This window comes from Galleria mellonella, unplaced genomic scaffold (assembly GCF_026898425.1).
Source record: "Galleria mellonella isolate WM207_F2 unplaced genomic scaffold, CSIRO_AGI_GalMel_v1 utg87, whole genome shotgun sequence".
In the NCBI taxonomy this organism is placed as follows: Eukaryota; Metazoa; Arthropoda; class Insecta; order Lepidoptera; family Pyralidae; genus Galleria; species Galleria mellonella.
This window is the reverse complement of record NW_026442166.1, coordinates 3,161,658-3,186,089: the sequence shown is the minus strand read 5'-3', so window position 1 is coordinate 3,186,089 and position 24,432 is coordinate 3,161,658. Positions and strand designations below refer to the sequence as shown.

The following is a 24,432-nucleotide window of genomic DNA, read 5'->3' as shown; positions in this document are numbered from 1 at the left end:
ATATACATACACACATATATATATATATATATATATATATATATATATATATATATATATATATATATATATATATATATATATACATATACATATATATACGCATAAATACATACAAATATACCATATTAATACACATATATATAACACACATAAAACTGGAAATACGTAGGACTAAGTGATTATAAGGATAGGTAGTGGGCTTTAACTAAGTTTTTAAAAATGGGCAACGATTGAGCGCACCGTATAGAGGTAGGGAGTGAGTTCCATAAACGAACTGCTTGCACGGAAAAGGATTTCGAGTAGAAAGAGGAAGAATGGGTAGGAATTATGAGTTGGAGGTTGTCAGTACTACGTAAAGAATAAGAATTAGAATTGCTCTCTCCAAGAAACATAAAACGTTCTTTTAAATAATGAGGTGTAACTGGATTAAAGAGAATTGAATAAAGAAGGGAAAGGATGTGCCAGTTACGACGAAGACGGATAGAGAGCCACTTGAGCCGTGTACGATATTGGGATACATGGTCATATTTGCGAAGTCCAAATATGAACCGTATACATAAATTTTGAAGACGCTCAAGTTTATTTAACTGCTCTTCAGTGACATTTGAATAACAGGAATCGGCGTAGTCAAGGATGGGGAGGAGCAATGTATGAGCAAGCGCAATTTTGGTATCCATAGGAAGAACCTTACGCAATCTGTAAAGGGATCCAGTTGCCGCAAACATCTTCCTGCTAATCTCAGCAATCTGAGGTGACCAGGATAAAGTACTATCAAAACAAATGCCGAGATTTTTGACGCGGTCGCTGTAGTTTAACTTCATTCCATTAAAAACTACAGAAGGAAGGTCATTCAAAGCCATTCTGGAAATATTTAATATTTGTTAAATACAATTTAATATTTGTTATAATGACAAATAGTGTTATTATATTTTAATACTTTTATTGTAGCAGAAAACAAGACATGGTACAAGCAAGCCATTTTCAATACTCTATGTACAGTGTTGCCACACCAATCCATACGATTCCAACACTTGTTACAATATATATTCCTAACTTTAAATAAAACAGCGACCTTCTTGAGTTATTAGATATCATACAACATTTAGTAAAACATCATTTATCATTAAGAGGATATAAAGCGACTTCGCCAGAGTACAAATTCCTATAGAAATACGTTATCTCCTGTATAATGTGCATTTATGAGAATTTTCAAATACTTTTCTTAGTCCCTATGTCCTATAAGGAAAAGGAATAGGAACACAATTATAAGTAAAATACTTAGGGTTCGAATCTGCCTCAACATATTTTCACTCTATCAGGGTTTTTTTTTTAATTTTTTTAATTGGTGATAATGGAATGGTAACCCTCCCGCGCTATCGGTATACACCGTTGGGGCACCAGTGAAGGATGATAGGTAAGGATGAAGCAAGTCAGTTAGCCCATCGTGACGAATTCAATAAGAATTGTTCATGATGGTTTCCAGGGGGAACCACGTGGAGGTCGACCTAATAAGGTATATTGCTAACAATAGGGCTGTCAATCTCCATTGCTAACAATCCCTTTCCCCCCACTCTATCAGGGTTAGTTCCTGCCATCCGTTTGGGTTTCCCCGCATTTGACCTGTTTAGAGAATATGCGATGTAGCCAGACGGGGTTTTTTCTTAGTCAGTGATTTTTATTTCAGGATCAATTGTGTATCAAAAATATATTTTATTTAAAAAAATTACGCAAAATAAAATGTATGCGTACATATAATAATAATACATTATTTTATCGTATAGGTAAAGTATGTAGACATGAAATACAAGCAAATAAAGGATTTAGTGTAAATATCCTGATTTTATATATAAAACTGGTAGTTGGAGAGTTATTTCGTATACCCAAATTAATTTCTCTTTCATTTTTTTAATTAAAATTTTATTCTACTTATTATCATCTCTTATATTGACACATTCTAAAAATGTTAGAATTTAGCACACTTCCGTAGATAAATTTTGATGTCACTGAACATTGTACTGTGTTTACTGTGGTAAATAACAGCTCTCTTGTTATCTTAGATAAAGAAATAATTTATGATCTCTATTATATATATATATATATATATATATATATATATATATATATATATATATTCTTTATTGCACTAAAACATACAGTAACAACAATAAGTTAATAACAATGTTAGCAAAGGCGATATGACCTTATTAAAACACATTGCGCATAACAATGTACGAAATACTAATATATATATATTTTAATTTTATTTATATTATCTTTAATAGGCGATTTTTTTATTACTTCGATTATATTCAAACAAATAAATCTAATTATTCATTCATTCATATATTATTGTAATTTTCGTAGGGACCTTGAATAAAAAAAAAACAGATATAGTCTATTACTCGATGATAATATAATTATCTATATGTGAAACATTTCCATAATTTTTACTATATATAATATACATATTTATAAATAGGTATAACAATGTACACAATATGGGCTTATAAAATATGTACTTTTCTTTTATTGTTATGATTCTTATACACATATAATTATACGAGATTCTCTAGGAGATAAATTCAGGGGGACTTCATTAAATAAAAGCACATTCGAACAAGGTACAGGTTCTTCCCCACTCTGACAGCATTGGTATTCGGGTAACGTATGATGGCATTGGAGTATTGCATTTCCTGATATAAATTGTCACCTTGTTTGCTGATCGCAGTAATAAGAATAAAAAAAGATCAAAGACGTCTGTACTAAATATCGATAGCATATATATTTGTTGATTTGACGTGTCATCAGACTTTCACTAAATATCGGTAGCATATATATTTATTGATTTGACGTGTCATCAGAATTCTCACTAAATATCAGTAGCATATATATTTATTGATTTGACGTGTCATCAGACTTTTACTAAATATCGGTAGCATATATATTTATTGATTTGACGTGTCATCAGACTTTCACTAAATATCGGTAGCATATATATTTATTGATTTGACGTGTCATCAGACTCAACAAATATCGGCAGCATATATATTTATTGATTTGACGTGTCATCAGACTTTTACTAAATATCGGTAGCATATATATTTATTGATTTGACGTGTCAACAGACTTTTACTAAATATCGGTAGCATATATATTTGTTGATTTGACGTGTCAACAGACTTTTACTAAATATCGGTAGCATATATATTTGTTGATTTGACGTGTCATCAGAATTCTCACTAAATATCGGTAGCATATATATTTGTTGATTTGACGTGTCATCAGACTTTTACTAAATATCGGTAGCATATATATTTGTTGACTTGACGTGTCATTAGAATTCTCACTAAATATCGGTGGCTTATATATATATCAGTTGATTTGAGGTATCATCAGACTTTCGCCAAATATTAATAGCATATACATATGCCAGTTAATTCCTATTATTTTCATTAGAATAATAATCAATTACATATAACTTTAGTTTATCTTTTTATCGTAGCAATTGATACAATATATGCAATCGATTTTATCATTGAGATTCGATCTTCATCTACACTAAATAAATATATATTATAGATGATATAATTTATTCTTAGCGTAATTAAAATTGTATTTCAATTATTAAACAGGCTGATTTGTAAAAGAAAGAAACATTTGATTGAAATCTTATTTCCTTATTCTACTAAAGATATTTTACCAGAGGGAGATTTTGTACAAAAGTCGTTTGCATGGATACCTCTGTCCTATGCATGTTTCTACTGTGAAGCAGTTGTGTTTGCATAACTGAGTTTCGTTTACAGGGTACAGAGGAATAACACCTGAGTCCTCAGGAATGGCAACACATGGAGAGTATTATGGGCGAAACAGTATACTCTGTTATGTTCATGGTACTGTTCATGTCTATTGGCGACGATTACTATTTTGCATCAGGAGGGCTACCAGATTGTTTGCCTATCAAAGTAGCATAAAAAAGAATTCAAAATAAAAAAAAAAAATTTGAAACCCTATTATTAAATACAAACATAAGTTTCAAGGAATAGATTTCTTTATTTAACATACTGGTTAAAATTAGAGATATTCGAGAGATAAAATTAGAAATATATATATAACATAAAGAGCGCAAGAGCCGTCTAGAATCTAGACTAAACACAATATGTGCATATCATGTATTATACTGTCCTTCTGTTTAATTATGTCATAAAAATGTTTATTGCGTTTATACATACCACAGCTGTATGTATATAAGCATTCCATTACCAGAAGACAAGAATGTTACAATTGATATTAATGTTTAAAATTAGAATCATAGTTATTATATGTAAAGCTGTTAATAATATAATTTGTGGAAGCCATTGTTTACATATTTGACATGCGGTACTTTCCAGTAACGTTTTATATTTTTAAACGACATTTTTTTTTGTTATTATACATCGAAGTTATTTTAATAATTTATTTTCTTTACACACGTGTAACTGTAATTTGTTTGATGATAAAAACTGGCGTTTTGCTTTTGGGGAATAAAATACTGCTTCTAACGAAATTTGTATTTTTTTAAATCGACTCTAAATAGAAGGATGCTTTTAATTCGGTTTTTTTTTTGTTTGTTACCTCATAACTCTTTGGTTTTAAACTTATTTGGAAAAAATATTTTTTACCTGAAAAGACCTAACAGATTAATGCCATAGAAATTTTATCAAAATCCGTTTAGTTACGTTAAACAACTGGTTTTGTCATAATTGAAGGTAGTTCTTTTGTAGGGCTCAATCTTTAATATATTTCTGGCAAATAGCCTATGAAACCATCTGGTAGAAGTGGGAATCTACACTTAATTCAAGTATTTTCGATATTATTAGTTTAACAAACATTCAGTCGTCCATCAACGTGTTTTATCACTATTCATTTTTTCGCAAGTACACTATATAAGAATTAAATTATATAAGAATCTATTATCAGACGATAAACTAATTAGTACAAATACTTACATAACGACATTGCAGATCATTGACTCCAATCACTACGGTCATTGTAAACAAAGCGTGACACATAGAACGCGCGCCTGACATTGTGACGTACAATCATAATTAGGATATATACTTTAACACGTGCCATAGATGCTTTATCAGTTAACATTAGTACAAATCACTCTTTACGTTTTCTATATTTCCTTATTAGATATTAAATAATATTATCACTTATAACTAGAGTCATGTGTAAAGTGAAAAATTTCTAACAAATTACTTGTTAAAGATTAACAAAACTTAACCCCCTTATTTATAAAAGAATTAAAAAAAAAATTTAAATAATGCTAATGAATCTGATATCACCATGTTATATCATAATATTCTATTACATGTTTATGAGAATTTAATGAGATATTAAGCATATGTAATCTATCCCCCTTGTTCATAAACCTCCTATAAACCTGTTTAAACTACTACACTGTTTTGCCACTTTCATTCTAACTGAGAATTTTACACAAAAGAAAGAGAGAAAACAGTTCAATAGCTAATATGGGTATATGTCAGGTTTGACGTTTTTATGAAAAAGGGGGCAATCTTAGAATCTACCAGACGGACACTTTGTACAAAAGGTGTTTACTTGGACACATCTGTCCCATTCATGTTTCTACCGTGAAGCAGTTGTGTTGGCATTGGGTGTGTTTCGGTTTGAAGGATGGGATATGGCAGTGAATTTACAGAATACAGAGGAATAATATCCGAGTCCTCAGGAATGGCAACACATAGGGGGTATCATGGGCGAAACAGTATACTTTTTTATGTCCATGGTATTGCTCATGTCTATAGACGACGATTACCACTTTCCATCAGGTGGGCCGTCAGCTTGTTTGCCATTCTAAGTTGCATAAAAAAAATGAATACAAAATCTTTTCCAAGTTACAGACACCTTGGAACAAATTTGATTACATTATTATTTCAGGTTAATTTCCAAGCTATTCCATTTAAAAGTCATCATAGTTAATTCCCTCTTTAATATATTAAGATTATTTGTAAAAGATTATCCTAGCAATAAACCTACCTTCATTTTTTATTTATTTATAATTAATTGTACACAAAAAATACATTGTTATAATTTATATTAAATGAAGATGTACATACAACAGGCAAGGTTAACTCTGTAAGAGTTCTCTTCCAGCAAACCCTGAGTGGAAAGGAGCATTATTACCATCTTTTGTACCCTTATATATATATATTAATCTGTACTTTATGCTACTGTATTTCACTTGAATTTGTCATTGTATATTTTTGTTTCTACTGCAATAAAGAGTTAAATAAATAAATAGATCTAACTTCATTTTCCACTAGTGCTCCGACTGGCATTAACATTATATCATTAACATATATTATTCCACTAATTTGGACAGTTGCATTCTATCTTTAAATATTAACAATAATGGACATTAAACTTTTTTAACCATTATAAATTTCCCAAGCTATTAATTGGTCTACCAGCGTTTCAAATTATTTTGTTGGTAATATTAGTTCATCTGCAAATATCATCATTACAGATTTGGTTATGCAAAACTTCGAACATAGCCTTTTTTATAGCTTGTTGAGTAATATAAAGTTTAAGCTCAAAGAAAGAGAAACAGATTGAGCTCGGACTGAACTTTTATGGCTAAGCTCGTGTTTGGTTGTTCTATGTAATGCCTGAATGCATGATATAATGCATGATGTTCTAAAATGATGAATATTTTTTTTTCTCAACCAAAAGCAAAAAAAAAATAAAGTAATTGTTAAACAGAAATGGCGCGAAAGCCACGTAGACATAGATCATGACGCGTCGACAAAAGTGTCAAAGAACAATAATGCACTGGGTTAAATATTTTAATTTCCACGTATTTAGAAAATATTTTATTATGGGGAAAAAGGATGGTTTGTGATAGTAATGGGTATTATATTAGAAGTCCCATTGTTAGCAATATACTCAGATCGATCTCCATACGGTTGTCACTACATATTTCCTTTTTGTCAATCTTATCTAAGATTGAGGATGTTATAAATATAAATATTGCAGTATAATGCTTTCTTATGCAATTTACAGAAATTAATTGAAATATTTTGGCCACGGGAAAAGATCCCGTGGGTACCGTAAATAGCAACTAAAGGAACTTAATAGTGGAGGAATAGACAGCAATCCTCTTAAAATATTACCAAAGCCTAACTGCGGTTGCCAACCCGCCTGCCAAGCATGGTTATTACTGGCAAAATCTTCTTTATGAGGGAGGCCTATGCTCAACAGTGGAGAATTACTGATATGATGGGTTGAGATATTATTCGTAAATGATTTTTGTAGTAAACTACAGTACCATTATCTACTGTATCATAATTTAAATAGGTAGACATAATCTAATCTTAATTGTATCATTACGCAGTAATACCTGCTATCTCTGCACGAACATTAGATATTTAAATCAAAGTTAGGCTCCACTTATAGTTTTAGGTAAATACTAGCTGCTAGTTAACCTCTATTCTACAAACGATGAAAGTTCTAATGAAAAAACAAAGTTGGTAAATTTATAATAACACGGATTTATGCAACGGTTTCCTTCGATAAAAACCCAAGCGCGCGGGAATTCCGATTTCAATGTAAACGGATAGAATGCACACTGATACAAAAAACATTATATGACCTCTATCAATTGACTCGATGTCTCCTCCGTCGCCATACGTGCTTTAAAGAGCAGGGGGCAGGGAAGTTCCTTCTGAAACTATATACAATGAACCGAGCGTGTTGTAACCTGCTCGGAGATATGTCCAACTCACACATAGATTTTTATCGTAAACGCACGAGGTTTTTCAAAGAATTTGTCCTGTTGAACGCCGCGGCGCCACGCACACATTGAAAATCGCGCACGCGTGGTGGTCTCTATAAAAAGGCCGACTGCGTCACAGACAAACATTCCGTCTAAAGCATTGGAAGCGAAACCACGTCTGTTGCCCTCGTGAAGTTGTGAAATTGTTGTGACATAAGTTACGGTACCGGCGTTACATTCGGATCCTGTTGGTACGCGTTTGGATTGCATAATTATTGTGTCAAGTGCAAGTGATAAAGTGACAATTCCGACCTACCGGAATAAAGTTACCAATATTAGTGATCATTATAACCTGAAAAGTATAAATTTAACTAACAAAATGTACAAAGATTCTGTAGTGCCAGTGAAAATGGAGACGTTTAGTGGAGTGGCAGCGAAATGGTACTTATCTATTTCATTATATCTATTTCACTAGTTTGTTGTATTTAAACCAATAACTTGCCCATAAAGCCATTCGTTTTGTTTTTCTAAAATATGCTTATTTTGTAGTTATTCAAGTTTCTTACCTTATAAACTCCAATCTCAGATTGCACAATATTAAAATTTTATAGAAATTAAGTTAATTATAATGAAGGAACATGTAACATTACACTTGACTAGTCCCGACCTTAGATTGGAACTAACTAAACGAAGAGTTTTTATAAAATAATATCTTGAGTTTGATGGTGAATGACAATAAAATGCATTAGACAATTTCAATACCCTTGACACAATCCTCGATAGTATAGTGGTCAGTATCCCCGCCTGTCACGCGGGAGACCGGGGTTCAATTCCCCGTCGGGGAGGAGCAAATTTTTGTATACTTAAGTTTTACATTTCATATTTTACTAATAAATGCTTTTTTTTTCTTTTCCAGCCCCATCGGCCAGTGTATTAAAACGGTACTACGGCGAGCATACGTTGAGCAGAGATTGACTATTGGCCTTCTTCCAGCTATTCAATATTTATCAAAGCACAGCGATGGCGCCCTATTCTGCCTTACAGCAGAAGCAGCTCCTGGTGACAGTGCAACTCACATGCAAGAAGTTTTATTGCAGGCATTTTGCACAGAGAACGATATCTATGTTATTAAGGTAAATATTTTTTCTTTTTATCTTTAATATCTTTTTTAGATATAAGTTCACTTTTGTTAACGTTGGCTATCCAATTATAATTTGGTATCTAATTATAATTTTATTTTCTTCTATAGTGTAGCAAAAAATATTATAATTTCACATAGTATAATAATTATGCATCGAAAACAGAAAGAATGGAATAAATATAGCTAATGCAAAACTTATAGTTACTTGAAATCGTTACATATCTAGTTATGTGATTTTATCGTTACTTAACTAATTTGTTTTTCTTTTGTCTCCAGGTTGACTCACAAGAAAAACTGAAGAAATTGCTGGGTCGCTGCACTTCCTCAGACTACAGCTGCATTTTGGTACACTATCCATATGCAGACCCATTCACAGACAGCCAAGAGATGGACCTCTCTATACTTACTGAATCAGAGAGAGACCTGGTCGAGCATTGCGAAGAAAACTGGGGATATTCGCAGTTACCAGTCATCAAGTTACCTGAGAAGTGAATTGAAAATAAAGAAAATAGTATTGAGAAAAAAAAAATAAGCGCGCCATCGACTGACCGCTCGTGAGGCCGCTGACCGGCTATTTTCGCGACTTTGGCGTAATAACGCCATCTAGTATTCAATAATGGAACTTTGTTCTTTTGTCCTTTTTCGGGGCTTATTGAATTTGTTATAAGTAGCGATTTTGGTGAATTGTGGAGGATTTGAAAATATTTGTATTTTAGTGTTTGTATAAAATACAATTATCATGACATTAGGTCTTGATTTCATAGAAAATTACTTACAAATATTGGTTCCAAATTGTAGTCTAATTATTGTTGTAACTACCATTTTACGGTATTGTACTTATTATGTGATTGATGATAAAAGAACTTTTACATCTTGCCGTTTCATTAGCCAAAATGATTTGTAAATATGTCCTTGGACTTGTCTTTGCAAAATTTGCTCATTCTAGCCATTTTGGCTTTGTGTATTTAATAGACTTTGTAATTCGTGTTAGAGATGTATTGTACTTATGGAATTGAATAAGATTTTTTACTTTTGTAATATTGCAAATATTGTTTGTAAAAAAACTGTTAATATAATAAAATTAAGAATGTATTAATCATAAAAATGTCTTTCATTTTTTATTATTTCCTATCTTGTAATATGAGAAAAAGATATAAATGAATAAAATCAAACTTTGGTATAAATATAGAAATTTGAAATAAATTTATCCATTACGAATGAAAAAGGCCCCCTTTAAAAAAAAGAAAAAACGTTAAATTTCTCATAAATCTGTTTTAGCTGTTGAACTGTTTCGTCTTTTTTTAATACAACTTAGAATGGCAAACAAGCTGACGGCCCACCTGATGGAAAGTGGTAACAGTCGCCTATAGACATGAGCAATACTATGGACATAACAGTGTATACTGTTTCGCCCATGATACCTCCCATGCGTTGCCATTCCTGAAGACTCAGATGTTATTCCTCTGTACCCTGTAAATTCACGCCATATCCCAACCTTCAAACCGAAACACTGCCATTCAAACACAACTGCTTCACGGTAGAAACACGAATCGTCTCTTTTGTGTAAATTCTCAGTTTAAATGAAAGTTATAATACAGTGTAAGAGTTTGTAGGTTTTAGTTCTTTATTAATAAGAGGGATAGCCAATATATATATATATATTGAATATCGACCAGAAACGGAACTTTTCTACTATATATTGACTCAGAACTTGGAGTTCTGGATTGTGCCCCAAGATGTTTATTGTCCGGTTCTTCATAACCATAACAGAGGATATCCTAGCTTCAGAACCAGTTGCTTGGTGTGACTGCATGACACTTATTTCTTATTATTATTATAACAAGTTAGTCAAGAGATTATTTTAGTAAGGAAATATTTTTTCAAAAATGTTTGCTGGTGATAAATATGTTGTTTTAAATATTTTCTTATTTTATTTTACATTATTATGAATTTCAAATCCCCATAGTATTCATTATATTTAAAAGTAAAAGCATGTAGAAAGTCATTCGAATATACAAAATATCGACTACAGGATCGATATTACATATCGTCATAGTCGTAGAATACTGACGGATCTGATAAATATTACGTATAAAGATCCATCGGTATTCTACAACTATGATGATATATGGACTTATAAACATATGATACTGATATAATAGAGTGATATTAAAGACAGTGGCGTTTTTTTAAATTTCTCGAAAAGGACATATTAGTGAAACTGAATATTTTCTTCAAAGCAACACGAGTTGAACAAAAAAAATTTTTTTCATACTAATTTGATAACTTTATTTAGTGCAGAAGGGTCAAAATGTTTTGTAGTTTTTTGTAACATATTTTTTGATAATAATATTTAGTTCCATTGATAAAATGCTTTCTTAAAGGGATTCTGTTATTGCATATCCTTACTAATATATAAATGCAAAAGAGAGTTTGTTACCTCATAGCGAATTAACAGTTTAACCAATAATTAGGAAATTTGAGATACTATATGGTATTGAGAAGGACATAAGTTGGTTTTATTTCGGTCAATGAACATAATTCGGTCACGCAGACGAAGTCATCGGTAAAAAGCTAGTAATATACATATAATGGAATCAAGTAACTATCAAGTATAGTAATATAACTTTTTGAATTACATTATGCAATGTAAATATAATGACTAAAGAAAATATGAAATTTTTTGGTAAGCAAGAGCCTGTTTCAAAAACCTATCATATATTTAAGTTTTTGTAAGGGGACAGCGCGAACGCAGTCCCCCACTACCAAAAATTGTACTCCCGAGTTAACCGCATTTGGGTTAATCGCAAGGGTCAGCCCAGCCGTAGTGCAATGGTAGGGCCTCGCCCTGGAGGAACCTCCTTCTTGATCAAGGTATCCCCTACGCCAGGTAAGTATGATTTGGTTGCGTCGAGCGAGGGAGGTCATTCGTAGCGAGAACATCTTAATAGCGCGATGTAGAAAAAGATGTAAATATTACAGCGACATCTATCGATATGTTTGGTTAAGAGAAGCATGAATATATTTTATAGCAACAAGAGCACGTGCGTTGTTGAACGGCAAGTGTGCTTATTTAATACTCCGATATCGTGCTCCATTATGTTACTTTTACTACTAGTATAGTATTATATTATCTGTGCTCTTACTCTATGTTTGATTAATAATTTCTCATGTGACACTAAAGAGTGCACTTTAACTAAATTTCATCATATCAATCGATTTGTTCTAGCTACTTTACATCACTGGATGTAACTACAAAGGAAAATTTTGTTTCTGAAACGTCGTTGCCCAGAAAATACGTAACGTTATAATTGCAAATAACGACGGATTAGTCTTAAGTAATAGCAATATATTTATATAACAGTGCACAAACAGAACAAATATAATTCTGCAAGATTACACCTATTGTTAGTAGGAGAAATATGCATTGGTTTTGTGCTGTTATTGTTCTCTTCAATAATACTGGGATTAATTGGAGTTTTATAGTTTTTTATTTTCTTTCTTTTAATTAATATGAAGTTCATGATGACTATCGCCATTGTGATTAACAAAAATGTGAATGGATAAAATTACAATTTTATTCAATTACAGTTTTTTTGTGAACTTAACTTTTATTTGAATGAAAAAGCAATAGCTGTATTTCTTACCTGTTTTTTTTTTAGCTAAAATAGCATAAAGAACTAGGTAAACAAGGTAGGTAAACAATGAAAAGGTTAACTTCAATAAAAAAACATTTATTATTAATAAAATAGAAATTTAATTTATTATCAGAATTGGCACGGTCTGATGACAAAGATATATATAAAGATATACTTTATATGAATATACCATGCCATATCAGCCGTTAATTGGCCACTGCTGTACTTAAGTCTTTCTCTTTTGGGTGGTTTTGTCAGTAATTGCCACGCTTATCAATAAGCAAAGAATTCATTCAAATCGTATAAAGCATTCTCATCATATTGTCTCATGGGTACATTTCTAAGATGAACATCAGGTTTAATTTTAAATAAACATGAATAAATTTAATTTCTTTTTGAGTATAAACATATGCTACAGTAAGTATGTGATCCAGCTGGAGTATTAGTATAGCAGAGTGGGTATTAGTGGATTTTATAAAAAGCTATTAAAATTGTCCGTTTTACAACGTGAGTATCCTTTTTGACACTCGATGGTTCAAAAAGTAGGCTATAATTGAATTATGAAATCCATTTATAGTTGTACCTTGTCCTAATATTAAGAACTTGTAATAAAAAAATACATTTATGAAACACTACATTTGAAGGGTATTATAACTGTGCTCAAAATAATAAATCAAATTTTTTACATCGCTGTCACATTTGGACAATTCAAATATACATAACGGCACTCATTTGTTTTATTTTTGATAGATGCATTAGAGCTGTTTGCCACATGGTATGCGCTCCGTAAAAAAAAATATGAAGAAATTAATATGACATTTAGAACTAACATATATTAATCAAAAAACAAAAGAAAAGATCATATTAACTGAGAATCTCATTGATGAAGTTGCTACAATATAGTATACAATATCTACGGATGATTTATACACCACACACTAAAGATTGTTATTAGTTAATTTTAAAGGGGACAGCGCGAACGCAGTCCCCCACTACCAAAAATTGCTCCCGAGTTATCCACATTTGGATTAATCGCAAAGGTCAGCCCAGCCGCAGTGCAATGGTAGGGTCTCACTCTGGAGGAACCTCCTTGTTGATCAAGGTATCCCCTACGCCAGGTAAGTATGATTTGACTGCGTCGGGCAAGGAAAGTCATTTGTAGAGAGAAAATCTTAATACTGCGTGTTAGGAACTAACGTAGCGACATCTATCGTCAAATACTGAAATGTGTATTCTTCTCAAAAACTAAAGGGATGTGAAACTATTCAATTTCATAAATAGGAATCGTAATTATTCTTTTTGGCTTAAACTTCATCGTATACTGCTTACTGTGCAGCTTATTTTAAAAAGTTTGTAATTCAATTCCTTACAAATATAGAAATAGTCGAAGCTTCGTATTTTTTAATTACATATGAGGATTATATTATATTATCTCTCGGAGTTCATAACGTTTTTTTTTCAAACTACAATAATAAAATACTGCCTTAAAAATTACTGATAATTAATATTTCATTCAACAAAGGTGATATCAAAGCTACTCTATATTGTATACACTATTTAATGCAAAATTTACTATAGAATTGTTTATCTACCTGAGACAAGAAGACTCTCCTTCAGTACGATGGGGTGCTTGTATTTTATATTATAAAGAAACTATTAAACATCCAGATATTAATGTAATTGACTAGTTTTTTAACGTGAATATATATGATTCATATCTCTATATTAAGAAATAATAGAATTTAATTGTGCCTCCGATCAATTTATAATTACTCCTTTCTATCCAAAGGTTGGCTGGAAGAGATTGCTTTTAGCGATAAGGTCGCCCATTGTTTTCTCATTGTCATTATTTCTTGTATATGTTTATATTTATAATAAGTTTACTATTGTAATATTTTGGAGGAAACAATAAAAAGTATCTATCTATCTACATATATAACGATACATTAAAATAAAAATAAAAATGTTTTTACGCTTCATAAACTTGGATTACTGGTCGAAACTCCAAACTGTCTGTGGGTAACAATAAGTTCATTTTAAAGCCCTTATAGGCACATGGTATACAGCTGTGGGAAAGTGCATCTAAACATAATATTAATATTGATCAAAGAACTCCATTATCAAATAATAATGTTATTTAATAACAATAAGTTTTTAGTGAAATTGATATCATCGCTGTAAAACCTTATTTGTATAAAAAAATAATAATAATTGACCCTTTATTACACCCAAAAGAGATGTATGCAAGGAGTATTTATACAGAATGTTCATATGTAGTACAAAAGGCGACCTTATCGCCAAAAGCAATCTCTTACAGACAACCGCTGATTAGTTAGTTTAGATAAACAAAAATTAATACAAGGTACTGTTAAAAAAATAATATAAATGACCTGTAATTAATGTCTTCTACTATTGGTACTAGTTTGTTTTATTTTTGTATAATTAAACAAAATTAGCAAATTTATACACATTATATTGCTTTTCACCGTTAGTTAGATTAAGGTAAATACCAATAAATATTGTAGAATGTTTTTGTACACTCTATCGCGATATACTCCATGGAATTATTTATTAATGTACCTAAACTGTGACCATCAGCGCTGGGATTACGATAATACCATGTCATAGATATAAAACATATGGATGTAAATTTCTATTGTATTGTAATCTTGTTAGTGGTCCTAAGTACATAGTATATGAAAGAAGAAAATTAACGTAAAACTGACTTAATTTTACACTTATAGCCGTACCTTGTCCTAATATTAAGAACTCGTAATTAAAAAATATATTTATGAAACATTGCATTAGAAGGGTATTAAAAAATTGCACAGAATAATTGATCAAATTTTTTTACATCGCTGTCTTATTTGGACAATTCAAACATATATAACGGCACTAATTTGTTTAATTTTTTATATAGGCATTAGAACTGTTTGCTACATGGTATGCGATCCATAAAAAAAATGTGAGGAAATTAATATGACATTTAGAACTAACATATATTAATCAAAAAAAGATAAGATCGTATTAACTGAGAATCTCATTGATGAAGTTGCTACAATATAGTATACAATATCTACGGATGATTTATACACCACACACTAAAGATTGTTATTAGTTAATTTTAAAGGGGACAGCGCGAACGCAGTCCCCCACTACCAAAAATAGTACTCCCGAGTTAACCACATTTGGGTTAATCGCAAGGGTCAGCCCAGCCGTAGTGCAATGGTAGGGCCTCGCCCTGGAGGAACCTCCTTCTTGATCAAGGTTGCCTCTGAGCCAGGTAAGTATGATTTCTCTGCGTCGGGCAAGGAAGGTCATTTGTAGAGAGAAAATCTTAATACTGCGTGTTAGGAACTAGCGTAGCGACATCTATCGTCAAATATTGAAATTTGTGTTGTTCTCATAGAATGAATTATGATTGAAACTATTCAGTTTGATAAACAGGAATAAATACACATTTGGCCTACACCCCATCGTACATTGCTCACTGTGCAACTTATACAAAGAGTCTATCATCTCAATTCCTTACAAATATAGAAGTAATTGAAGCTTCTTAATTTTTTAATTACATATAAGGATATATTATAGTAGATCTCTCGCTGTGCTTTTAACACTTTTGTTTTTTGAAAATTACAATGATAGAGTACTGCCTTAAAAATCACTAATAATTGATATTTCATCCTGAAAAAGTGATATCAAAGCTATCCATTTGATGTAAAATTTTTCTATAGAATCTTTTATCTACCTGAGACGAGAAGACTCTCCCTCAGTGCAATGGAGCGTTTGTATTTTACCTTATAAAGAAACTGTTAAATAGATCTTGGGTATTGTTGTAATTGAATAATTGTTTAACTTAGAAACGATACATCAAATTAAAAGGAAAAATTACTTGATTTTATGATTTAAAATCTTGGATTATTGGTTGAAACTCCAAACTATCTGTTCGGAACAAACTAATCATATGTAAGTCAATTTTAAAGGCTATACATATAGACATATGGCATACAGCTGCGGGGAAGCGCATCTAAACCAAACATTAATATTAACCAAAGGATTCTATTATTATCCTGAGGACGATATCGGATTCCCATTCGTGTTTCAACCGTAAAACAGTTGTGTCTGCATGGCCGTGTTTCGGTTTGAAGGGTGGGATATGGCGTGAATTTACTGCGTACAGAGGAATAACACCTGAGTCCTCAGGAATGGCAACGTATGGGGGGGGAGGGTTTCATGAGCGAAACAGTATACTCTGTTATGTCCATGTTACTGGTCATGTCTATAGGCGACGGTTACCACTTTCCATCAGGTGGGCCGTCAGCTTGTTCGCCATTCTAAGTTGTGTAAAAAAAAACCTGTTTTGAAACAAATGATAAAATCCATAGAGAATCGGGAATATGTACAATAAGTAAGATCTATTTCATAAGAACAAGGCATACAGAAAGCCTTTGTCACTATCCAAATATAGTGACCATACAATTATTGGAGTGTAATTAATTACTTTAAGCACCTAAAAAGATGCGCTATTGTATAGTGACACTAATATCGAACTAATTTTAAGTATTAGATCGGGAGAAGAGGATTATTTATACTTAATGGGTATGTAACAGCCCCATTGCTGACAATATACCCTATCTGTGACCTCGACGTAGTTCTCTTTCGTGGTCATCTTGATTAATTCTTATTTATTTATTTAACTCTTTATTGCACCATAAATAAAAATATACAATGACAAGTGAATAATTCAAATGAAATACAGTAACATAAATATACACATAAAGAATATACACATAAAGATTGAAATATACACATAAAGGTACAAAAGGCGGTCTTATCGCTAGGGCAATCTCTTACAGACAACCTTTAGTTAAGGGAGAACAGAATGAAATTCGAAATTCTTATGAAATTCGTTACAATGGGCTAACTGATCTATTTGACATTCATCCACACTCATGATCCTTCAATGATGCTCCGTCAGCACAGCGCACCGCACAGGAATTATCAGTCTATAATTACTCATGTTTTTTAAATGGGTGATGATGGTATGGTAAGCCCGTCTGCGCTATCGGTATACACTGGCGGGGCACCATTGATAGATGACTAATGAGGATGAAAGCAGGTCAGTTAGCCCATTCTGACGAATTCAACTAGAATTAGCCACGATGGTTTCCAGGGGGAACCACGTGGAGGTCGATCTGACAGGGTATATTGCCAGTAATGGGGCTATTTGACTCCATTACTAACAATCCCATTCTCCCCCCTATAATTACTCATTAAAAATAAAGGTGCAAATCTTCCTGCTGGGTAGACATTCCATAATACATCTATGCATATAAAAAATCTGCTCAGTTTTGGGACTGATTGCAGGTAAGAAAAAAAAAAGTAGATTTTACTTGTTACCACCAAGCAATAGAATTATATTTGCAAAGAATGGCGGGTTCAAACGCCATAAGATACGGGACCAGCATAGGATTAATGTGATTTATCAAAATCAGTTCATAAAATAGAGAGAATATCAAATAACACATACAATAACATATACACCCAAAAGTTTTGACGAATTGAGAACTTGTTCATTGAAGTCGTTTATAAATAAAAAATAGTAAATTTATAAAAATAGGTAGGAGATAAAATTATAACAAAAAATAAAGTATACAATAAAACAAATTACCCTGTAATGATGCTGCTGCAAGACTACAATAGTTTCAGAAGTAACGACATCGCCTCTGTGGCGCAATTGGCTAGCGCGTTCGGCTGTTAACCGAAAGGCTGGTGGTTCGAGCCCACCCGGGGGCGTCGATTTTTTTTTATATATATATATATTCTTTGCTACTTTATGCGATTTCTGTTGCATTGAATTTATTTTTCGATAATCGATTACTACTATTTTATTTTTTATTGCCATTTCTTTTTAAATAATACTTTAAAAAGAAAAAAAAAACATTTTTATTATCTTTTTTAGTTATTTTTAGCATAAATAACAGTTTTATTTCATATTTGATTTTATTTAAACAAAATTAAAATAGGACACTGACAATGATGTAGTAGTACAAAAAAATATTTTTATTTCCACTATTTTATATATACATAGATTTCAGCTTTATTTTACAAGATTTTTAGTGATAATATTTTTAAAATACTCATAGATAACTATATTATCATTATTATAATTATAAAGAGAAAAATAGCTTAGAAATAAAGTAGAAATAAATATTTATTTATTGTAAAGGTTATAAGTTAACCTACGAATAATCAATCAAATTACGAATAATCATTTTTCTAACATATACAAAATTAAAGGAAATTGATTTAATTACTATTTTTTAATATTACTCTTATAAAAATGTATGTATGACTTGGACTATTTTGAAATGTACATTTTATATTTAAATTAAAAAAAAATAATTTTTCTATATTTTTTAAATTATAAAGATTATTATTTAGTTACAATAAAATCATACGTCAAATATGATTGTTAGTTTGAACATATAATATATAGGGGGTATAGCTCAGTGGTAGAGCATACGACTGCAGATCGTAGGGTCCCCAGTTCAAACCTGGGTGCCCCCTTCTGTTTAATTTGTCGCATTTTTTGTTTTCTCAATGATGTTTAAATATATTTGTTTTAATAATAATTTAAAAAACAATGTACTGTTTATTTCAATTTATTTCACGCCAAGAGGAACAAAGATCAACCTTTGGTTTTTTTATGACTTGATCCGTCCCGGTTTCGCATGATTTTTTTTAATAAAACATTACTCGTTTATGCCCATTATAATGTTTTCTGTAAATGATATTTTTGTTAATAAAGAAATATTAACAGTAAAAATATTTCCTTTTTATAATTAGTTTAGATATAATTAGGACAACTTCATAGCAATAAACGCAAGAAGCATACAATAAAAAGAAATTCCGAATTATCGGACCCAATTTCGAGTTTTCGTTCATACAGAAATTGGCATAGTAAATGAAGCTTAACATTTCGTTCGTCATAAATCCTGTCATAAAAATCCAAAGGAACGATATTTTTAATATTTTTAAACGGTATGTATCATGTAATTTTAATAACAAATTTATCTTTCGTTCGATCTCGTAATTTCGGAAAACATTTATTGGTACGCCTTCAGGTTCGAGACAAGTAAAAGCATATATCCAGAAGTGGGGTAATGTTAATGATGGAGGGGCGAATCGGAACGTTTATAATGGACTCTAAGTGCCCCCTTGTTAATACTATACCCTATCAGATCGACCTTCACGCGATTCCCTCTGCCAACTGACCTGCTCTTATCTTCAGCTATCATCATTCACTGGTGTCCCGCCAGTGTGTCCCAATAGCATAAGGGAGGTCACTATTTCATTTTCACCCATTAAAAAAATGCCAGCAATGAGGCATTTGGTCCTACTCTACTCTACTATTTGGACTCAGCTTACTCTCTCAGGAAGGGATGATAGGTAAAAATGAAAGCCAGTCAGTTGGCCTATTGCGATGGCAGCGATATTCAGGAGGTCTACCAGATAGATTATATTATTAGCAATAGGGACTTTAGTATTCACCTCTTTAATGGGGTAAAATAGAATTGTAGATGAAAGAGCGGCGGAACATATTTATATTTTATAATAATGTAAAAGCTAAAGGGTGGTAATATCCGTATTTTGTTGCTTTTTTGTTAATTTGTTATCTTATTTTTTTTTAAATTATATATTTTTAATAATGTAGAATCTATTGCGATAATTCGACAAATTCGTCAGAAGCAGATGTGGCCGAGTGGTTAAGGCGACTGACTCGAAATCAGTTTCCCTTTGGGAGCGTAGGTTCGAATCCTACCATCTGCGATTATTTTTGGCTAATAAAACTTATTTATATTTTATAGATAATAATGAACATTTCTAAACATAAACAAAAGTATGAAATAGCTATATTTGTTATTTTTTTGGTCCAATAATATATGAAAAATATTATCAACGTATCTATATAGGAAGAAACATTTAGTATATATGATTTAAATGTCATAAAAAAAAATAATATTTCTTTTATCTGAGTGGGCAAATATTAAGTGACTTATATAAAATATATTTAAACTTTTTTTTACCTATCCCAATAATGAAGTACTGCGGGCATTCAATTTTTCCCAAAGGTGTCTGGTAGAGAATGTCATGTTACTTATTTTATTTTGGTCGTTTTAAATAAAAATAAATAAATAAACAATTACTTGAATAACAAATGTACATCAGTTGATCACGCAGTAGTTTATTAATAACCATGTTAATCAATATATTATCAACGTAGCTATATAATAGATAACAGTATTTCAAAGCCATAATATACGATTTAAAAAAACATTTATAAAGATATATACGAATGAATCTTCAACTGTTTCTTATAAACAGAATGGCAAACAAGCTGACGGCCCACCTAATAATCTTATAAAGCATTCAGAGTATACTGTTTCGCCCATGAGAAAAAATAATAAATTCACACCATTTCTTTTATCTGAAACACGAATGGGACATTGAATGTTATAATAATATAATTCAGATACCGAAAGACAGCCATTTGTTAATTCTGACTCTAAAATATCACCTCTCACTGCTAAGCAATACTAATTATCACCCATTAAAAAAAAATGCTGTTTTGAAGCAATATAATTATTTTACTTATACATAAGCTATTGATAAAGCAATTGAAATAGCTTGTAATAATGTAATTATAAAAAAGAGAGAAAAAGCAGACAACTAATAATAAAAAATATAATTATTCTATTTATACATAAGCTATTGGTAAAGCAATTTAAATAGCTTATAATAATGTAATTATAAAAAAAAAAATAGTAAAAAGTATGCTTTTTATTTCATTAAATTCCCATTATACATATATATAGACATAGTTAAAAAATTAACATAAGTTTTAAAAATAATAATAGCAAAAACTAAAAATAAATCATCATCGCAAACGAGTAATAATATCATTACATTTTATAAACCACTTACCATCAGGTGGGCCGTATGCTTGTTTGCCACCTCAGTGGTATAAAAAAAATAAAAGCAAATTGATATTGAGCTAATAAAGCGACTGATAAATAATCTAGCATATGCAGATTTATCTGTGTTGGTTTTTGGTGAAGCGATAAGCAAGGCACAAAATTAAGTTAAGCAACTCTGAGCAATTATAAAGCACAATATCTGAAAGTATTTGTTGGCAACAGTATAAGAAAATAAATTATTTAGGATAATACTTCAATTAGTAATGTGAAATTAATTATATATTAATCTAAATTAATTATAATATATATTGCACATCATCTATATAATAAAGAAAATAAATTAATGCGCGATACCAGAGCCTTTAGTTGAGTACGAATTTTACTATCTCTTGATGTTAGCAACTCGACCATATATATATATATATATATATAAGTATGCGAGCTTTTTTTAATCTAAATCTCCTGACAATGAACTAATTTAATTATAACAACATATTAGGAATGAATGATAATTAAAAGTGTGGATACTGTGTTGATTAATCACAGTCATGAAACTTTTTATTTGGATCCAACAATGCAACCTAATTCTACCAACAATCTACTTTGCTATTATTCTGTACAAGTTTTGGCAGCAAGTAGCAACATAGAATATATATTAAAATATATAATGAGGTAAATAGGTTAGGTGCAATAGTAGCCAAATACATTACATTTCATTATTATAGAATTCTAAAATATAATATAGTATATGTCATATATGTGTGAGTATATTTGTTATTCATATATATTTATTCGTTTATATATGTAATTTTAGTATGTATGTATATCAATAATTAGTAGTACCGCATTCGAGTATTCTGACACTTTCTTATGGTTGACTGGGAGAGAATGCTTTTAGCATGTCCATGTGCATGTGCATTAAGTCCGCCATGTACACATATTTGCACTAATGAATAAATAAATAAATAATAATAAAACACTTAGGTAATTTATGTAATACTTCTCTATTACTCAAATAACAATATTGAATGTTTTTTCTTTCGTAATTTAATTTGATGGGTAAAGTTCTATATATATTCATATTCAGAATATTGCGATAATTATGCATAAAATAGTCTAGTGATCATGTACTGTATATATTATGGTTGTATTCTACATAAAAGCTTCAATTTTTTAATAATAAAAAGATTATGAGAGAATGATTAAATAATTGAGTTTTTTATGGGGGGGACAGCGCGTACGCAGTCCCCACTACCAAAAATTACGCCCGAGTTAACCGCATTTGGGTTAATCGCAAGGGTCAGCCCGACCGTAGTGCAATGGAAGGGCCTCGCCCTGGAGGAACCACCTTCGTGATCACGGTATCCCCTTCGCCAGGTAAGTATGATTTGGTTGTGTCGAGCAAGGGAGGTCATTCGTAGAGAAAAATTCTTAATATCGCGAAGTAGAAATCAAGTATGAATTTAACAGTGACATCTATTGTCAATTTTGTAACTAAAGTGATGTCTTCTCCTTTCGTTTGCTTTTATTCATTGACTAGTTGAAGCTCGCTTAGAGCATGTAAAGAAAAATGTAAATGCTTCAAAAAAATTATGTAATTCATAATAATAATAAAAGTCGTTATTACGTACTAAAAGTAATAAAAATATAACATTTTAAAAGAGCATATATTAGAAAAGGCGACATCGACACATTGCTAAAAGCAATATATTATCTAGATATAACAAGCAGATAGTTACAAACAGAAAAAATAGATGGCGTGCGATGAATAGGAATACTTATTATAAATAAATACAAATATAATTTCATACTATATAGAGATATATATCATATAATTTCATATATTATATAAATAATTAAAGAATAAACCTGAATATCAGTCTTCCGTGTATGCATTTGTATTCAAATAAGTACTGTTATTGAATCGACCAGTGGTCCTGGCACCCGATTTTCTTTGTTTATCTCGTGAGAAACTTAGCGTGAAGATGGTATTAAGGGTGAAATGATATTTAATAAATTACTTCCAAATATATTAGTACCATCTATATTTTAAATTCAGATCAACATTCATATCCCATATGGTCTAGTGGCTAGGATACCTGGCTTTCACCCAGGAGGCTCGGGTTCGATTCCCGGTATGGGAAAACTTTTTTAAATTTTGGGTATTAATTTATTTACATTACATTACTCCTGTGTATTGTATATACACTATTATATAAAAAACTAATCCCGTGCAATTATTCAAATTCAACAAAATCAAACATGGTGGGGCTTTCTTTTAATGGGTGAAAATGGCATGATAACTCCGCCTGCGTTATCGATATACACTGGCGGGGTACCAGTGAGAGGTGATAGGTAAGGATGAAAGGCAGGTTAGTTAGCCCATCATGACGAATTCAATGATAAATTAGTCACGACAGTTTTCAGGGGAAACCGCGTGGACGTCGACTTGATAGAGTATATTGATAGCAATGGGGACTAACCTCCCCAAACTAACAATTCCCCCAACATGATGAGGCTGGGACTGACAATCCAATTTTAATTGAAATTGATTATTAAAATGACGCGTGAAGACTATATATATATATATATATATATATATATATATATATATATATATATATATATATATATATATATATATATATATATATATATATATATATATATATATATATATATATATATATATATATATATATATAAGAAAGAAGGTAATTATTATTATCGATATTTTTATGACTTCTCTTTATTAAATAAGCCATGTAAATACTAAAAAATAAAAAATAAAACTATCGCTATATAACGATATAATAATTTATTACATATATTTTCGACGAGTAAATGGGATAAATTATTTAAATAAAATTTCGGAAAATTAACTTAAAAAGA

At 30.9% G+C, this 24,432-nt stretch overlaps 2 protein-coding genes and 9 non-coding genes across 11 annotated transcripts in view; 6 read left to right on the top strand and 5 right to left on the bottom strand.

Moving 5' to 3' along the window:
* The window catches only part of LOC113514838 (electron transfer flavoprotein beta subunit lysine methyltransferase-like), a 54,182-nt gene extending 45,561 nt beyond the window's left edge, over positions 1–8,621 (bottom strand). The window contains exon 1 of the mRNA XM_052902069.1: positions 8,347–8,621. The gene's annotated coding sequence lies outside the window, so the exon portion shown is untranslated. The remainder of the gene's footprint in view (positions 1–8,346) is intronic.
* On the top strand, positions 7,918–10,026 carry LOC113522333 (growth arrest and DNA damage-inducible protein GADD45 alpha). Its single transcript, XM_026908012.3, has 3 exons — positions 7,918–8,221; positions 8,697–8,913; positions 9,198–10,026. The coding sequence occupies exons 1-3, from the start codon at positions 8,160–8,162 to the stop codon at positions 9,411–9,413; spliced, it is 495 nt and encodes a 164-aa protein (XP_026763813.2). The 5' UTR covers positions 7,918–8,159; the 3' UTR covers positions 9,414–10,026.
* On the top strand, positions 8,554–8,625 carry Trnad-guc (transfer RNA aspartic acid (anticodon GUC)). The gene has a single exon. It is a non-coding gene; the product is annotated as a tRNA-Asp (tRNA).
* Positions 10,027–11,655: 1,629 nt separating the features above from the next.
* LOC113522334 (U1 spliceosomal RNA) lies at positions 11,656–11,819 on the bottom strand. Its single transcript, XR_003402407.2, has one exon. It is a non-coding gene; the product is annotated as a U1 spliceosomal RNA (small nuclear RNA).
* A 1,704-nt stretch (positions 11,820–13,523) lies between these two features.
* On the bottom strand, positions 13,524–13,685 carry LOC128202301 (U1 spliceosomal RNA). Its single transcript, XR_008253707.1, has one exon. It is a non-coding gene; the product is annotated as a U1 spliceosomal RNA (small nuclear RNA).
* A 2,001-nt stretch (positions 13,686–15,686) lies between these two features.
* On the bottom strand, positions 15,687–15,850 carry LOC113522335 (U1 spliceosomal RNA). Its single transcript, XR_003402408.2, has one exon. It is a non-coding gene; the product is annotated as a U1 spliceosomal RNA (small nuclear RNA).
* Positions 15,851–18,281: 2,431 nt separating this feature from the next.
* On the top strand, positions 18,282–18,355 carry Trnan-guu (transfer RNA asparagine (anticodon GUU)). The gene has a single exon. It is a non-coding gene; the product is annotated as a tRNA-Asn (tRNA).
* Positions 18,356–19,057: 702 nt separating this feature from the next.
* Positions 19,058–19,129, top strand: Trnac-gca (transfer RNA cysteine (anticodon GCA)). The gene has a single exon. It is a non-coding gene; the product is annotated as a tRNA-Cys (tRNA).
* A 1,181-nt stretch (positions 19,130–20,310) lies between these two features.
* Positions 20,311–20,392, top strand: Trnas-cga (transfer RNA serine (anticodon CGA)). The gene has a single exon. It is a non-coding gene; the product is annotated as a tRNA-Ser (tRNA).
* A 2,373-nt stretch (positions 20,393–22,765) lies between these two features.
* On the bottom strand, positions 22,766–22,925 carry LOC128202300 (U1 spliceosomal RNA). Its single transcript, XR_008253706.1, has one exon. It is a non-coding gene; the product is annotated as a U1 spliceosomal RNA (small nuclear RNA).
* Positions 22,926–23,612: 687 nt separating this feature from the next.
* Positions 23,613–23,684, top strand: Trnae-uuc (transfer RNA glutamic acid (anticodon UUC)). The gene has a single exon. It is a non-coding gene; the product is annotated as a tRNA-Glu (tRNA).
* Positions 23,685–24,432: the final 748 nt, after the last annotated feature.

Excerpts from the sequence above, each read along its gene's own strand:
- LOC113522333 (XM_026908012.3), top strand. The coding sequence starts at position 8,160 with ATGTACAAAGATTCTGTAGTGCCAGTGAAAATGGAGACGTTTAGTGGA. Across the intron at positions 8,222-8,696 it reads AGTGGAGTGGCAGCGAAATG|CCCCATCGGCCAGTGTATTA; the intron begins GTACTTATCTAT and ends TTTCTTTTCCAG. Across the intron at positions 8,914-9,197 it reads ACGATATCTATGTTATTAAG|GTTGACTCACAAGAAAAACT; the intron begins GTAAATATTTTT and ends TTTTGTCTCCAG.